This window comes from Chiloscyllium plagiosum, unplaced genomic scaffold, assembly GCF_037043375.1.
Source record: "Chiloscyllium plagiosum isolate Xiang-an unplaced genomic scaffold, Cpla_swu_hap1 HiC_scaffold_2, whole genome shotgun sequence".
Lineage (NCBI taxonomy): Eukaryota > Metazoa > Chordata > Chondrichthyes > Orectolobiformes > Hemiscylliidae > Chiloscyllium > Chiloscyllium plagiosum.
This window is the reverse complement of record NW_028270140.1, coordinates 114,943,317-114,961,793: the sequence shown is the minus strand read 5'-3', so window position 1 is coordinate 114,961,793 and position 18,477 is coordinate 114,943,317. Positions and strand designations below refer to the sequence as shown.

The 18,477-nt window shown below is 42.7% G+C and overlaps 1 protein-coding gene across 4 annotated transcripts in view; it reads left to right on the top strand.

Moving 5' to 3' along the window:
- LOC122559051 (ras-specific guanine nucleotide-releasing factor 2) overlaps window positions 1–18,477 on the top strand; it is a 244,258-nt gene that overhangs the window by 214,331 nt on the left and 11,450 nt on the right. For all 4 annotated transcript variants that reach the window (XM_087999794.1, XM_043708239.2, XM_043708251.2 and 1 more), the window contains 3 exons: window positions 7,019–7,098; window positions 14,319–14,436; window positions 18,227–18,295. In XM_087999794.1, the coding sequence (XP_087855920.1) occupies window positions 7,019–7,098; window positions 14,319–14,436; window positions 18,227–18,295 (267 nt within the window). The remainder of the gene's footprint in view (window positions 1–7,018; window positions 7,099–14,318; window positions 14,437–18,226; window positions 18,296–18,477) is intronic.

Sequence of the window (18,477 nt, the reverse complement as noted above, 5' to 3'; positions counted from 1 at the left end):
CAGTAAACCTGTTAACAAGACAGCCTAGTGAGAAGGCAGAAGTACATGGAATCGAGGGCAATCTGGCAAATTGGATCCAGAATTAGCTTAGTGGCAAAAAGCAGAGTATGATGGTTAAAGGTGGTGTTGTGATTGGAAGCTTGTGTCCAGTGGTGTACCAAGACGTAAATGATCAGTATGAGGTATGAATAGTAAATTTGCAGATGACATGAAAATTGATAGTGTGATAAATAGTGAAGAGGAAGGCCTTGGACTGTAGAATGATATAGATGGGCTGAAATAGAATTTAAACTTGAAAAATGTGAGATAATGCATTTTGGGAGGACTAACGAGACAAAGTACTTCATGAATGGTAGGGCTCCAGGACTTACACAGAATCAGCAGAATCTCAGTCTGCATGTCCATAGATTCTTGAAGGCAAATAAGTTGTTAAGAAGGCAGGCGGGATACTTAGCTTTATTAATTGAGGCATTGAATATAAGAGAAAGGAGATTATGTTGGAGCTGTATATAACATTAGCAAGGCCTTAGCTGGAGTATTGTGTGCTGTTCTGGTGACTATACTGCAGGAACCATGTGATTACACTAGAGAAGGTGCAGAAGACATTTACTAGGATGTTGCCTGTTGTTATGGGAAGAGACGAGATAGGTTGGGGTTGTTTTCCTTAGAGGAGAAAGTGAGGTCTGCAGATCAAAGTTGAAACTTTATTGCTGGAACAGCACAGCAGGTCAGGCAGCATCCAGGGAACAGGAGATTCGACGTTTCGGGCACAGGCCCTTCTTCAGGAATGAGCAGAGAGTGTTCAGCAGGAGAAGATAAAAAGTAGGGAGGAGGGACTTGGAGGAGGGGCGTTGGAAATGTGATAGGTGGAAAGAGGTCAAGGTGAGGGTGATAGGTCGGAGTAGGATGGAGGCGGAGAGGTCAAGAAGAAGACTGCAGGTCAGGAAGGCGGTGCCGGGCTGGAGGGATCCGGCTGAGACAAGGTGGGGGGAGGGGGGATGAAGAAACTGGTGAAGTCCAAGTTCATCCCCTGCGGTTGGAGGGTTCCCAGTCGGAAGATAAGACGCTCCTCCTCCGACCGTCGGGTTGTTGTGGTTTGGCGGTGGATGAGTCCAATGACCTGCATATCCTCGGTGGAGTGGGAGGGGGAGTTGAAATGCTGTGCTACAGGTTGGTTGGGTTGGTTCGTCCGGGTGGCCCAGAGGTGCTCTCTGAATCGCTCCGCAAGTAGGCGGCCTGTTTCCCCAATATAGAGGAGGCCACACCGGCTGCAGCGGATGCAGTAGATGATGTGGGTGGAGGTGCAGGTGAATATCCGCCACAGATTCACCTGCACCTCCACCCACATCATCTACTGCATCCGCTGCAGCCGGTGTGGCCTCCTCTATATTGGGGAAACAGGCCGCCTACTTGCGGAGCGATTCAGAGAGCACCTCTGGGCCACCCGGACGAACCAACCCAACCAACCTGTAGCACAGCATTTCAACTCCCCCTCCCACTCCACCGAGGATATGCAGGTCATTGGACTCATCCACCGCCAAACCACAACAACCCGACGGTCGGAGGAGGAGCGTCTTATCTTCCGACTGGGAACCATCCAACCGCAGGGGATGAACTTGGACTTCACCAGTTTCTTCATCCCCCCTCCCCCCACCTTGTCTCAGCCGGATCCCTCCAGCCCGGCACCGCCTTCCTGACCTGCAGTCGTCTTCTTGACCTCTCCGCCTCCATCCTACTCCGACCTATCACCCTCACCTTGACCTCTTTCCACCTATCACATTTCCAACGCCCCTCCTCCAAGTCCCTCCTCCCTACCTTTTATCTTCTCCTGCTGAACACTCTCTGCTCATTCCTGAAGAAGGGCCTGTGCCCGAAACGTCGAATCTCCTGTTCCCTGGATGCTGCCTGACCTGCTGTGCTGTTCCAGCAATAAAGTTTCAACCTTGTTTTCCTTAGAGCAGAGAAGGCTGAGTGGGGACCTGATTAAGGTTTGCAAAATTAAGAGATGCACAAATAGCGTAGATAGGAAGAAATGTTTCCCCACATTAGAAGGGTCAGTAACCAGATGACAAAGATTTAAGGCAATGGGCAGGAGATTTAAAGGGATTTGAAGAAAATTCCTTTTACCCAGAGGCTGAGATGAAAGGGAGTACCTGGAACTCATTACTTGAAACTGTAGTAGAGGTAGGAACCCTCAAAGGCATTTAACAAATATTGAATGAACACACATAAGTCTACAGGCCAACTGCAGGAAAATGGAATGAGACTAGATAAATGCTTGATGACTGACACAGACACACAGAAACATGGAGAAAAGGCGCAGGAGTAGGTCCTTTGATCTTGCTCCACTATTCAATATGATTACGGCCGATCGTTCAACTCAACTTTCTCTCCAAACGTTTTAGTCATAAGAAACATATCTAGTTCTTGAAAACATTCTCTGTTTTGGCCTCAATTGTGTTCTGTGGCAGAAAATTCTGCAGGTTTTCCACTCTCTGGGTGAAGAAATTTCTCCTCATCCCAGTCCTAAATGACTTACTCTGCATCCTTAAACCATGACCCCGGTTCTGGACTCCCTGGTCATCAGGAACATGCTTCCTACATTTTCCCTGTCCAGTCCTGCTGGAGTGGGACCCACAATTGGCTTCACTAAACTTGTTTTCTTCACATACCTATAGAGATTTTTGCAATCAGTTTATATATTCCCTGCAAGCTTAGACTCTTGATTTATTCTTCCTCTCTTCATAAATCCCCTCTTCCAACACACAACCTCTTGTGCCCCATCATCTTAGGTTGTCCCCAGCTGATGTAGAAGTAAATTGTTATTTCCTGCATTGCAAGACTTTAAAGTGGGACTGTTATGGACCAGGCCAGACCCCCTCCAAACATTTCAAGAAAGTAGTGGCAGCAGATTGTGAGGATTGTGAGACTGAGATGGAAATGTGTTGCTGGAAAAGCGCAGCAGGTCAGGCAGCATCTAGGGAACAGGAGAATCGACGTTTCGGGCATTAGCCCTGAAGAAGGGCTAATGCCCGAAACGTCGATTCTCCTGTTCCCTAGATGCTGCCTGACCTGCTGCGCTTTTCCAGCAACACATTTCCATCTCAGTCTCACAATCCTCACAATCTGCTGCCACTACTTTCTTGAAATGTTTGGAGGGGGTCTGGCCTGGTCCATAACAGTCCCACTTTAAAGTCTTGCAATGCAGGAAATAACAATTTACTTCTACATCAGCTGGGGACAACCTAAGATGATGGGGCACAAGAGGTTGTGTGTTGGAAGAGGGGATTTATGAAGAGAGGAAGAATAAATCAAGAGTCTAAGCTTGCAGGGAATATATAAACTGATTGCAAAAATCTCTGAAGAAGGGCTAATGCCCGAAACGTCGATTCTCCTGTTCCCTAGATGCTGCCTGACCTGCTGCGCTTTTCCAGCAACACATTTCCATCTCTGATTAGATTAGATTACATTAGATTAGATTACATTACAGTGTAGAAACAGGCCCTTCGGCCCAACAAGTCCACACCGACCCGCCGAAGCGAAACCCACCCATACCCCTACATTTACCCTTTACCTAACACTACGGGCAATTTAGCATGGCCAATTCACCTGACCCTGCACATCTTTTGGACTGTGGGAGGAAACCGGAGCACCCGGAGGAAACCCACGCAGACACGGGGAGAACGTGCAAACTCCACACAGTCAGTCGCCTGAGGCGGGAATTGAACCCGGGTCTACAGGCGCTGTGAGGCAGCAGTGCTAACCACTGTGCCACCGTGCCGCCCACAAATGATCTCCAGCATCTGCAGACCTCACTTTCTCCTCAAGGATTGTGAGACTCTAATGCTTCTAGTTGTTTTAAGCAAGTGTAAAGTGGATATTCCAGCTGGTCGAGCCACTTTGGTTTAAACAAAACAGAATTTATTTACATGATTACCAAATGAAACATAAACAAAAGAGAACAGAATACCAAGTAACGTAACCTATCCGAAAACCCAACAGATGATACCAACTTAATGATGCTGTTCCAATACATGTAACATTCTCATAAACACCCCTTGGTACAAAAGGTAAATCCAACACCGGTTCTTAAAGGAGAGAAGTCAGAGAGAGAGAGAAAGGGTCAGCATGGATCTGTTTCTCTTCGGCCCAGCAGCTTCACAACTGCCTGCCTGTTTTCAGTGAGCAGCCAGACCAAACCAAACTAGAGAAAAGCCGAGCTGGGAGAACTGGCCACTCCTCTTTCATTGTACAAGTGTGTTTTTTTAAATTGAAAGTGTTTTGCCTGAGTATCTGTTAGCTATAATCAAACTGGCCCTAAACCCAATCCAAGTCAGACCTTTTTTGGAACTGCTGCTTTTATGGCCTCTCTGAAAAACAATGCCAAGGACAACATAACCTTGTTAAAGGAACAAAACGTTACAGTACGTATATCGAATCTTTTGGAATTTGACACAAAATAATCACCTAGTGAGACCTCAAGATGGATTGATGTGAACCATTCCAGCTGCTCCTCCATGGTACTCCTCAGTGCAGCCAGCAGTACCTGTGATAGCTAGGGCAGATGTCCTTTGGGTATCTGATGGTTGGTGAGGGAAGTATCAGCATTTCTGCAAGGACTACTTATTTCTCCAGATCTTCCTGAGTATCAATATCACCATCCAGGATCCACCAACAATGCAAATGATGCCTCAGGCAGCTCTTCCTTAATCCTTCAAAAAAATACTAACCTTTCCTTACTTGCCTAGTGCCTGCACTGTGTCCAGGTGGCCTGGGGCTATTTAGCTTTCCCAACACTCAGCACAGCTCATGGATAAGGCCATACTATGGAGAGTGATGGTGCATCATTTGCATCCATGGAGTAGAATGCTGATTTTGGCTCTCTGTTAGGGTCACCTCTCTCTCTCAATGGACAATGTCATATGTTCACACGCCAGATGCAAAACATGTTGCTTCACCATCTGCCAATTTGCTTATGATTCCCCACACTCACCATTTACACGACCCTAAGCATCGTCTGACCTTTCCTTCAACCTCTGATGTGGAGTGGCTGCAGACGCTCCGTCAATGTCTCCACTACCTGCCCGTATGTATTTACACAATCCTCACAACCTGCTGCCACTCTTTCAAAATGTGCCTTAATGCCAACTGACAGGAGGGTATCTGAGCTATTGGCGGGTGAATGCACTGGATTGATGTGATACTGTGGGATGCTGCTCCCTCAGATGGTGGACCCTCCTTTGATCTGTGGTCCCACAGCTGTCATCAGTCCTTCACCTGCCTCTGGAAGTGACAAAAGTGAAGGTAGTGCTTTGCACTTTCTGTCAAGTCCTGTAGCCTGCCCTTGATCTAGAGCTTCCTGTGTTTTAGGTTAGATTACCTACAGTGTGGAAACAGTCTGTTCGGTCCAATCAGTCCACACTGACCCTCCGACCAGTAACCCACCCAGACCCATTTCCCTCTGACTAGTGCACCTAACACCTATGGGTAATTTAGCACAGCCAATTCACCTGACCTGCACGTCTTTGGACTGTGGGAGGAAACCTGGAGCACCCAGAGGAAACCCACACAGACATGGGGAGAATGTGCAAACTCCACACAGACAGTAGCCTGAGGCTGGAATTGAACCTGGGACCCTGATGCTGTGAGGCAGCAGTGCTAACCACTGTGTTCATCAGGATAATATAGATGCTGTAGTTAGTACTTGTCTGGAGGATTGATGGCTGTATCAATTGCATTGCTCACTCTATAACAGGCTGCCTTAATGTAAGCCATTCTATTTTCACTGCATCCTCCTCCATTAGAACCATTAGTGCCATGAAATGCACATCAGCTCCAATTCTTCTATATTCCCTAGTACTCTTAACATGATTCCCCTTCTCCTACAAGAATACAAAAATTAGGAGCAGAAGAAGATCATTCAACCCTTCAAGGCTGCTCCCCTTTTTTATAAATCCAAGATTAATCTGATTGTGGCCTCAATTCTATTTTCCAGCTTGCCCCTTGTAACTTGGATTGTTTTGTCCTTTAAAATTGATCTCTTTCAGCCTTAACCTAATCCACAATGTAAACAGTGTCATGTGTCTCTCATAGGCTTGTGGTGGTCCTCAATCAATGCCAGCTTCCTTGTCAAGAATTGGGCCTTTGGGAAGTCTGCCACAAGTAGCCATTTTGTCTTGGTAATGCAGCATTCACCCCTGACTGATCTTGCGTCTCCAATTCTGCTTCTCTCTGGGGATGTTAATGTCAGGTGATATGTGAATTTGCCGTGTAGGCTTCCACTTCTGATCTCCAAGAATGCCGTTTGCTAATTACGAACTCACTATGGTCAGCAAACCCAGCCATTAAATGACTGCATTCGGAAAAGTCTCTGTCGATGTCTGGTCATCTGTCCTTGCAGCCATGTGACCTGCATTGAGCCCACTGTCAGGACTTCCTCTCTTTTGATAAAATCAGCCCAGAGCCCCGACAGGATTTTCCCACCATGGGCCTAGTCATTTCTATGACTGAATTTCCACAGCCGCCTCCTGTCAAGCAAAACCCCAACATATTTCTTCTGCTTATCGAACCTGGTAAATTTACTTTTACACCTGATTAAATTTAGAATATTCAGAAAAATTCCAACTCTGCATTAAAGATGCTCCAATAATGAATGTCATGCCTGATGTATGGGTGAGGTACGCTGATCAGAAATGCTTAGGAATTGCCCCCAGTTATGTTCCAGTGTAAATGTTAGCAGTTAGGATAATATGCAGGCCTCTGGACTCCTTGGGCTAAGGAAGATGGAAAGCCACCACATGACTTTCTGTTGATCTGTCTTGCAATTCCCTATTAAAGATCTGAATATCATCTTTCCAATCTACTGAAAATAGAATTCTATTTGAAGATTGGTGCTTTAATCTATGTACTTTTAATATATTTTCATATCATCAAGTATTTATAGTGTGTGAACTTGTTTTATTAATTGGGATTTTTTAAAAATTGTGATTATTAAAAAATGTGATGTTGTTTGTTTTAGACCAAAGCTCAAATGGACAAGCTTCAGAAAACTGTCTCATCAGAAGGAAGATTTAAAAATCTAAGAGAAACTCTGAAAAAGTTAGTTTTGTTTTGAGTTGCTATTTTCTGGATAATAAATATTATCAAATCTCCTTGCTGAATCTTCAGTGTGAATGGACCTTTGTTGCATTTGTTATGTTACATCTCAAACCAATTAAACACTTAGAGTCTATTAAGCTTTCTTTAATAAAATAATTTTTCTCACAGACTGAAACCTAACAATTAGCTGTGGCACCATTCCCAACAATAAGGGTGGAGAAAGTATTATATTTGCTGACTGCAAAGGTAATTGAAATTATCTGAAATGGTAATCAAGAACCATGTGAACATGAGACCATTTTTGTATCTTCTCAGATACTTAGGATGTACTATCATATTGTATAAGTGTTGGTGAAGTGGGCACATTGTGGCATAATGTGTCTCAAAATATTATCCATATTCTAAAACTTGCCACAAACTAGATCAGGTCCAGGAGATAGTCTAATTTAGATGGGTCCTAAGACCCAGTTTCAATTGAACCTTGACACATTGATCATTCTCCACACCCAGCTCACTCCATGAGGTCTTAATATGTTTTGCTGAAAGGTCATGAACTGAATCATTGGCTTTGAGATGGATTTCATCCTAGCCAGTGAGTAGGCCCAGAAAACGTGAGGGACTCTGGTATAGGGAGGGTGTGGCCACCTGGACCTGATCCAGTGGGTAGCAAGTTCCTGAATATGTACAACATGAGTTTGATGCTAGAACAAGTGGGAGGGGAAACCGTGAGATGGAGAACGTCACATCACCTGATATTCCACCAGGATAAAACACCACATTGAAAGGGTAGAAAGGCCTTTTTGAAGAGCTGAGATTCTCCACACAGGCCCTTTGAAGGAGGACTGTAATTATACTGGTCAATTGTGTAAATGTTGTAACAGAACACCTTTGAAGGTATAGAGAAGAGAATTCTCTATCTTTAAGAGTTTGCTAGGTATTAAGCATGGAGATACCACAATTGACCCAATACCTTGCTGCAAGGTTCAGTGAGAGTTTGATGTGTGACCTCCAGGATATTCAGGAATATAGAGAGATTCTGTTTCCAGCTGATGGTTGTTAAAGACCATCATGGATGACCAAGTCAGTCTGGATGTAGGTCACCATGGAGATGAGTGGCCAGGGGCTCCATGTGAAATACTGGACTCAGCGCCAATAAAGGACCAATGAACCCCTCTGCACTGTTATGTGGGAATGCCAGCTCACTACAGTGTATGAGCTTCCACTTATCTGCAGGCCCTGCTTGGTCTAGTATGTCGAGGGAAACCACTCCTTTGACTAATTGGAATAGTTTCTTATAGTTAATAAGATATAACTTATGATGTGTTAGCAACTAGTTTCAGTTTACATTGACATGCTGGACACCGTTAGAGACTTTGAGGAAGTCCAGATATTCGGTCCCACTCCTTTGAGATCCTAAGTTGCCTACAAGTTCATAGACCCTCAAGAGAATGGGTAATGCTTATTGACCTTTTCCAACGATCACAGCAAACTTGGTACTGTTCCGTCAAAGTGAATAGAGTGTGAACAGGAAAAGTAGGGGCACTGAATGGTTAATATTTGTGGAGTAAAGGGTTAACTATACTTTTACCTTAAAAATAGTTACCAATCATGTGCATAAGGAACTGGTTCATAGTGACTTCGGACCACATGGAAGTAACACTTGAGTCTGTTGAATTGAATTGAAATGAAATTATTGTCACATGTACCAAAGCACAGTGAAAAGCATTGTCTTGCGAGCAATACAGGCAGATCACAGAGCTAGTAGCATAGATAGTAAATAATAGGTAAACAGCAGCAAAAACACAGGTACAGGCGAAGGTTAAGAGTTTGAGAGTCCATTCAGCATTCTAACAAAAATAGGGTAGAAACTGTTGTAAAACCGGCCGGTGCGTGTGTTCAGGCTGATGGGAGAGGTTGTAGAAAAACATTGCCAGGGTGGGATTGTTCTTTAAGAATGCTAGCGGTCTTTCCTTGACAGTGGGCCTGGTAGATGGATTCTATAAATGGGAGGTTGGTCTTTGATTGTCCGGGCAGAGTTCACCACTCTCTGTAACCATCTCCGATCTTGAATGATACAGTTGCCATACCAGGTAGTGATACATCCAGACAAAATGCGCTTGGTGGCGCACCTACAAAAGTTGGCAAGGGTATTCGCTGTCATGCCAAATTTCCTCAGCTGTCTGAGAAAAAAGAGATGTTGTTGGGCCTTTGTAACCAGTGCAACCAGATGCTTTCCAGAAATGTCCTATCTTAATTTGTTGTATGTTATCATGTTCAAGAATGCCTCTTAATTTTCACTCATCTGAGTGCTGACCTGATCTTCTAATGATGCCGAGGAACATTGGTAAAGTGTAAAGTGTTCCTTATCGCTAGTTTGCATAGTTACTCAGGCTGCATGTGTTGGTGCCCCCTCTGTTTGTGCATCTTCTACTGTGCCTTACCCAGATTTCCTGAGAAGGTGAAGGCAACCCGAAACCTCACGGTTGTGAGGCACGAGGGCATTCTCCCCAACATCTCAGGAAACCTCTCCCTCAAAGCTTGGAGGATAAAGAGCCTATTATGCGAGAGAAAGAACCAAGTGGAAGAGAGTGGAGTGTTGGAGTTTCCTCTGCCCGTCAAGATGAAGCTGGGATTCCTGGATCTTTGAGTCTAACAGTGTGGCCAGTCCATATCAGCAGGCGTGGACAGTAAGGAGGAACTGATTTGAGATTAACCCATAATCTCTAGATGCCATGGCAATCTGGTGTACCCATGGCTTTAGCAGTCCATATTGCCACCATGGCAGCAGTTACTTTTATGCTTCATTTGTGGGATTGACTGCCCTGGTGAGTTATGACCAGCCCCATGTTCCACCTCAAGCCTTCCCAGCAGATGACAGTCCACATGTCTCTGAGGACACAGTATCTCACTTGTCCATCTGCAACCAGTCTCAACAGGGATACACTTACTCTGTGAGTGTGGTTGGTGCCTTAAACCCTCTGCAGTGACCTAGACTCCTCCAGCACTGGTGAAAGAGAGCCCTAGCCTGGAAGCCAAGTGCTGCTGGAGGATACCTGACACAGTCATCACAGGACATCGGGCAGAGAGCATTGATGGATATTGGGATACACCTCACCACAATACACAAATCTCTCACACGGAAGATACAAATCTAGTGTTAATATTGTATTAAGGAAGACTTTTTTGTGTTAGTGTTGACTTAAAATTATTCTTTGTTCAGTGTTTTTTATGATGTTTCCCCTTCAGATGTGTATGATGTTTAATGTTGTGTGTTCGAGGGCAGAAGCTGCTCGTAGATTGAGATGTGATATCGGTGTGAGGACTGAAGAAGACTGTTTGATGTGTTGTTGCATCTGAAAACTCATGTTCATTTTATACCACTCAGCGGTGGCCAGATGTTTGGAAGTGGGTCCATATGAGGAGAGGGTCTCTGCCTCTCATGCACTAATTTCCACAGCAGGCATAAGCAGCAGACCACTGCTGTGGATCCCCTTCCTTGTCAATCTTTACTTTCCCAGCCACCTCATCAGATGAGGCTTGTGCCTTCTTATATTCACCCAGGTTTGTTGCATACAGCAATGAGAAAAGTTTAACATGTGGACTTGCAGGACGCAGACAGTCACTATTGAAGAGGCGGCAAGAGAGAAATGTAACAAAATGCTCAGATCTTACAATATATTGCAGGGTTGATGTATCCTCTCTGCAACAGTATTATCTGGTGCACAGCATATGGCGATCTGTGATCCCTGAACTGGATTATGTTGGGGATACTCCCCAGAATAATTTAAACAGCAGGAACACACCTTCAACGGACCCGTGGTTTGCTTTTTTAAAATGGTTTGCTTTTTTTCCTTGTTGTGGTGAGATTTGCGTTGGACTAACCTTCCGGTTTTACTGTGAGGGATTCTGCCAGTCATCATCAACCAGGTGTGAAGAAAATAGTCTTTGTCACTTCTGATCCGACCCTGGATTGGTTGCTTTGGCAAAAACGACTGTGACACCTGTGAGTGTTGAAGCACATGGGCATCGTGCCTCTGCCAGATAGGAAGCTCGCGCCTGCACGATTCACCATTTATGTTCACATTGAGGGAATAGGATCTTCTCTGTGAGTAAACACAGCCTAGATGCTCAGATGCTCCATATTGGAAACATAAGTGTAAGCAATTACATTTTGAATAGACTGGAGCTGGAAATGGCTGCAAATCCAATGCTCTCTCTCTGCCAGGCTGGCCTCATCTCTCTGGATTATTATAAATTCTTCATCCTTCTTCCACACTATCTCCATGATAGAATTGTGGGTGGCTTCCTAGGCACTGTTTCTATGACAGCCTTCCTCGAGAGGCACAGTTTCTTCAGGAACTCGCACTCCAACATTTGGAAATTCATCATCCTGGTCAGCAAACATTTGGAATGTGTTGTGGGATTGTATCTATCTCATCTTTTCCATCAGGTCTTCTCTCTTCCTGTTCTCTCTTTTTGCTAGGCTGCTTGCACTGGTTCCTGTGCATGTTCCCCAGGATGAAGGAGTACAAGGTCAGTGATGCACTCCTTTAATAAGTGAAACCTTAGTCACTATTCTACTTGTTGCCTCTTGAATTTCTTGAACTAACCCTTAAGGGTTAGTCACTCTTTACCTCAGACTCCATCTCTCAGAATGTCAGTTTATCAAATTCGAACACCGAGAAAAGGTCTCCAAAGATAATGCAAACCTGCAAGTCAAAGGACCTCAGTTAAACAGCCTGTGTTCCATGGGGATGTTGTTAAGGCACAGAAGATTTGTCGGTTTCATTTTAATACATTCCTACAATAAATCTGTGTGTAATGCATTTAAAAGGCATATAAATGCTCATTGTAGATATTGATGAGGTTCTTCTTGATGACCAATAACTTTCCACGTTGCTTAACTTCTTGTCTTTGACAACATTGCAAGCTAATTTTGATGTGCCTGGGCCCATCTGCCATTTTGCCTGCTCCAGAGGGCACAGTTTCTCCCTCCACAGGTGGTACCAGACCTATTGATGGTTTTGAGCTCTTTGTGTTTATTTCTGATTTCCAATATCCGCCGTATTTTGCATTGGTTTCTTGTGCTGTTCAAAGATCTCAAAGTACTTCATGTTTTGAGTGCATGACTGCTGCTCTATATCTTGACTTCCATGTTCTTATCTTCCGTACCTTGTAAACCATGGTCTGAAATGCTTAGTGATGTCATGTTAATAATAAGCTGTAAGGAATGATTCTGTGATGCTGTATTGCTAAGAGTGATAAGTGCTGCTAGAGAGTGTGTCCCAGAAAATTATGTGCAGAGCCTATTATTTTCCATTCAATAAAGTGGATGGAAATGCCCTTGTTGTGAGCTGCACCAAATTCTGAAGTGCACAGTTTTCGCTGTGGCCTTTAATCATGATTCACATAACTTGATTTTGTATGATGCCTTTAATAATTATCCCGAGGCCAATAAACAGAATCTGTCAGCGAACCAACAAAAAGGGACAGTTAGTTAGGTTTTACTGTATATTAAAGTTGGGGATTGGGGGAAAGGAAGTGCATAGTGGAAGGCAAAGAGGTTTAGGAATGAAATTCTGGAGTTTATGGGATTGATAAAGGCACAGATGTCAATGGTGAAGCATAGTCAGAGATGCATGAGACTGGAATTAGCAAAATGTATAGTTTCTTGGAAAAGTGTAGTACTGGAGGAGGTCATATAGCTAGGGGGAGCTGATTAGGAAGATTTGAACAGAAGGGTGAGACTTTTTAAGTTGAGGTCTTGCTGGACTGAAAGTTCCAAGTTAGTGAGACTAGGAGTGTTGTGTAAATGGGGCTTAGTGCGAGTAAGGATACAGAGTTTTGGATGATTAGCTTCTATGGTTCAAATTTATTCACAACAAAAGAAGCTTTCTCCCTGTTTCTGTATTGTTAAAAAGTTATCAAACTCTTGCATTGAATTAAAAGTTATAGGTTGGGGTGGAGAGTTCTGCAAGTTGTTCAATGCATCAATGCATTGCTTAATGTGGTACTGAATTAAGCAAAGTTTGAATAAACCCTGGTCTGGAGTAGTAAAGTCTGGCTTCAATTGTATAAAAGCTTGGTTAGAGAAGGAGTATTTTGTGTGCAGTTTCAGTTTTCTTCTCTCAGGGAAGATATTGTTGGGAAGGAGAATTTTGAGGGTTCACCAGATTTGTTCCCAGGGTGGTGAGACTGTCTATGAAGAGAGATTGAGCAAAATGGGATTGTATTCTCTACAGCTTCAAAATAGGAGGTGATTTAATTTAAACCTGCAAATAGAGTAGATGCGAGTCAAATGTTTCCATTGATTGGGGAAGCCAAAAATTGTGGGATATAATTTGAAAATAAAGAGGATGCCACTTAGGTCCAGGATGGCGAGAAATTTATAGTTGCCTGATTACCCATGTTAGTAAAAAAATCATTGAAGTGTGTGATCAGCCATGATCATATTGAATGGTAAGGCAGGTTTGATGGGCTGAATAGCCTATTCCTTTTCCTGTGTCTCCAGTGCTTTAGGGCAGTGCTGGTATTGGCACCACAGTTAGTTTTAACACATTTTTAGGAAGGGGATCAGCCAGGGCACCCTCAAAAGACCACTTTGCAGTAAATCTTGTTGAAAATGTTTTTGAAGATATCTTTGCATGGAGGTGTGTTGGAAATATAGCCTGTCAATACTTATATCTAAACTCATGCATGCAAGATATCATGTTGATTCAAAACCTCTGTTCAAAACAAAGAGTTGAAAACCTCTGACTATCTGGAGAGCCTGAGTTTAGTCCTTTGAGAGAAATGAGACAAATGTAACAGAGAGCTTTGAGGGTCATCAATCAAAAACATGTAGCCCATTTTGACATGGTTGTAAACACAAAAGATTTTTGTGGATGTAATGTTCTTGAAGCTTTTATTTTTGTATCTTCATTTGGCAAGCTGCTACCTCTGCATCTACTTTACAGGCTAAATTGAAGTTGGTACTGTTGCAACCAGTTTGCTCAGGTACAATTTGAATTGTTATACTATGCCCCGAGTGTTGATTAGGCATATACCCTTACACAGACACTGGAAACATAATTTAAATATGTGATGCGTCCTGAGAGCAATCTGATGTTTGTCCATCTTGTAAAATTGGGATTCTCTATTTACTTACATTACTTACGAGCCATTGATTATTGTATACATTAATAGTGGTTCTTAAAATTTAACCTTTTCCTTCTTCACAGTTGTAATCCACCATGTGTTCCATATCTCGGGATGTATTTGACTGACCTAGCATTTATAGAAGAGGGTACCCCAAACTTTACTGAAGAAGGTCTTGTAAACTTTTCCAAAATGAGAATGGTAAGCAGGGTCAATGATCTAAGACATTGGTCATTTCACTTTCATTAAAAGTAACCTGATCTTTTGATTGTGTTGGAGGTATATACAGGGCTTAAACTTGGCAACATATTTGCTCACAACTGCTGATCATAACATTAGTAATGACATATTTCTTTTATGAAATTGTTTAGTTCTTTAATTTCAGAAATTCCCCGATAATTTTCTGGACCCTAACTCTGCCATTCTAAGTGTGGCAAAGCAACATCTGAGCCTTAAGATCAATGATTCATCTCAAAATCTACACAAGAAAACACAAACTATATCAGCAGGAGTAAGCCATTTAGCTGCTCAAACCTGGCAGAGAAAGGTGGTGCTGAACTGCCTTCTCAAGAACAACTAGGGATGGGCAATGAATGCTGACCCAGCCAGTGATGCTCACATTCCATGAGTGAATTTTAAAAAAACATAAAAAAATATGGCTGATCTGATTGTAACCACTTTTTCAGTTACCACTGATATCATTTGCCTCTTGCTTAACGAGTCTATCTCTGCATTAACAATATTACAGGATTCCGTTTCTGCCACCTTTTCAGGCTGAGTGTTACAAAGACTCATGACAATCAGACAGAATTTTTTTTTTTGCCTTATCTTTGTTTTAAATGAGTGACCTCTCATTTGAAAACAGTGACCCCTAGTTCTAAAATTTCTGCTAAGAGGAAACATCCTCTCCATACCTATCCTGGAAAGATCCCTCAGGAACATTTATGTTCCAGTCAGGTTACCTCCCACTTTTCCAAACTCCATTGAATACAATCCCTTGTCTGCCTCCTGCAGGGACCATTCCTTCCAGGCAACTCTTGTCTAACTTTCCTTTACTCTTAACAATCCCCTCCAAAGCCCCACAAAAACTTTCCCTGTAACTCCTGAAGGTGTAACACCTATTAATTTACCTCCTTCCTCCTCAGTATCCTAGGGCTCTAACATACCTTCCAGGTGAAGTAGCCCTTTACCTGCACTTCACACAATCTAATCTACTGCATTCGCTGCTCACAATGTGGTGTCATCTACATTGGGGAAACAAAGCGTAGACTGGGTGACTGCTTCACAGAACATCTGCGTTCTGTCTGCAAAAAAGACCCTGAGCTTCCAGTTGCCTGCCACTTTACCATACCATCCAGTTCCCGGGCCAACATCTCCATCTCAGGCTTGCTGCAATGCTCTGGCGAAGCTCAGCATAAGCTGGAAGAATAGCATCTCATTTTCCACTTGGGGACCCTGCAGCCCTCCAGTCTTAATATCGAGTTCAATAAATTTAGAACCTGAACTCTCCCTAACCCCACACATCAAACCTTGTTATCACATAGTCTGCCATTATACACTACCTATTGTTAGCCACTAATAGTCTCTATTAAAAGCTATTCACCCTCCCAGCCAGATCATTATCGAATCCTTCGTCTGTCAAACTGTCCTTCTCTCTCTTTAGGCTCTATCCCCACCTATCGGTTGCCCCTTCACCCCTTCCCCCATCTTACCTTCTGTATATAAACTGACAGTTTCCTGGCTACCATCACTTCTGAGGAAGGGTTACTGGAACTGAAAGATTAACTCTGATTTCTCTGAGGTAAAAACAATGACTGCAGATGCTGGAAACCAGATTCTGGATTAGTGGTGCTGGAAGAGCACAGCAGTTCAGGCAGCATCCAAGGAGCAGCGAAATCGATGTCCCCATGACTTGTCCGGACTTGTCCTACCTGCCTATCTCCTTTTCCACCTATACACTCCACCCTCTCCTCCCTGACCTATCACCTTCACTCCCCTCCCCACTCACCTATTGTACTCTATGCTACTTTCTCCCCACCCCCACCCTCCTCCAGCTTATCTCTCCACGCTTCAGGCTCACTGCCTTTATTCCTGATGAGGGGCTTTTGCCCGAAACGTCGATTTTGCTGCTCCTTGGATGCTGCCTGAACTGCTGTGCTCTTCCAGCACCACTAATCCAGAATCTGATTTCTCTGCACAGATGCTGCCAGACCTGCTGAGCTTTTCCAGCAACTTCTGTTTTTGTTACATTAAATACTAGCCTAGTCTGTCCAATTTTTCTTAAGTCAACTCACCCATTCTAGGTATTAGTCTGATAAGCCTTCTCTGAATTGTCTCCAATGCATAAACATGCTTCCTTAAATGCTGTTCTCAGTAATCCAGATGTGGTGTCACCAGTGTCCTGTATAACTGAGGCATTATCTCCCTACTGTTTTGTTCAATTCCCTTTATGATAAACGATAATGTCCTATTAGCTGTCCCAATTATTTGTTTTAACTGTATACTAACCATTTCTTATTTATGCATGAGGACACCCAGATTCCTCTGTATCTCAGAGTTCTGTAATCTCTCACCATTTAGACAAAAAAACTTATATTTTATTCTTCCTGCCAAAATGGACAAATTATATTTTTTCCACATTATGTTTGCTTCACTTGTCACTCCCTCCATCCACCTGTATAGTTTTTTTTAGCCTCCTTATGTCTTATTCATAACCTTCTACCTTATCTTTGGGCCCTTGACAAATTTGGTAACCGTACCTCCATTTAAGTAATTTATATCAATTGTAATGACATTGATGTTCCAACACTGATTCCTGTGGAACAGCACTCATTATCTAACACCACCTTAAAAAAAGACTTCTTTATACCTATTGTCTGCTCCCTGTCAGCTATCCAACCTTCTATTCATGCTACCCCCTACACTACAAGCTTTTATTTTTGCAATAAACTTTGATATCGAATATTTATGAAAAACTAAATGTAGTCCATCCACTGGTTCCCTTTTATCCAGAGCACATGTTACTCCTCAAAGGATAACAATAGATTGGTAAAATATGTTTTCTCTTTGACACTCCCATAAGTAACTCCCTGCCTTTATCATTTCTACCCAAACAATTTTCACATCTTGACATCGTGAACTTACGTCATTCCTCACTATTGTTTTTATACCATCATTAACTAACAAAACCACAAAAAAGTTATTTACATAACCAGGGTAGGCTGCCTAGGACAGTGTAACGATAGGCCACCAAAACGGATAAGACTGCATGAGCTTCAATTGTCCTGTCCTTAGAATGTTTCCCTATTTTAAGGCAGAATGATAACCACCTAAGGCCCAGATTGGCAGTGATTATTTTAACATGGTTTAGCTGTGAATGCTGGAAAACTGAAACAAACACAAATAGAAATTGCTGGAGAAACTCAACAGGTCTGGTACCATCTGTGAAGATAAAACAGAGTTAATGTGTCCAGTCCAGTGACACTTCTTCAATTCTGACTCAAAATGTTAAATCTATTTTATCTTCACGGCTGCCAGACCTGCTGTGTTTCTCCAGAAATTGCTGATTTTGTTTGTTCCAAATTGTTAAAGTTTGACAAATCAGTTATCCATCGATTTCAATGATAAGAATTGTCAAGGTGTGTGGGTGAAAGAGAGACAATCCTCAGGGAAGTCCCTGCTATCATAAATCACAGCTTATATAGCTGAGAAGTTTTTACTTAATAGTGTGGGAAAAATAACCCCAGAATTTCTGCTGAAGTGGTCTTCATTATTGGACAGTTTTAGTAAAAGTGCTACAAAGAAAATCTGATCCTTTACAATCTCTCATACTGTTGGAAGTTTCTTTCTGTAATCAGAGAAACATTTTACTGCAGTCCAGTAACCTTACTTGGACATGTTGATTTTGGAACGTATGGATGAAAAAATATTCACTCTCTTGTTGCACTTGATTTTATAAAATCATGACTAATTATTGAATTATTTTAACTAGATATCACATATTATCAGGGAGGTACGACAGTTCCAACAAACACCATACCGAATAGACCATCAACCAAAGGTATACTTGTGTTGTACTGTTTATTTTCAGTCTGTTATAAATTTTGTGGCCAAATGTATTCATTTGGATTTCAGATTATTCAATTACTAGCTTCAGAGATCATTTAGATTCAAAATGTATATTAGAATACAGTTTTGCATTGTATAGACTGCATCAAATATCAGACCGTACATTTAACTCTA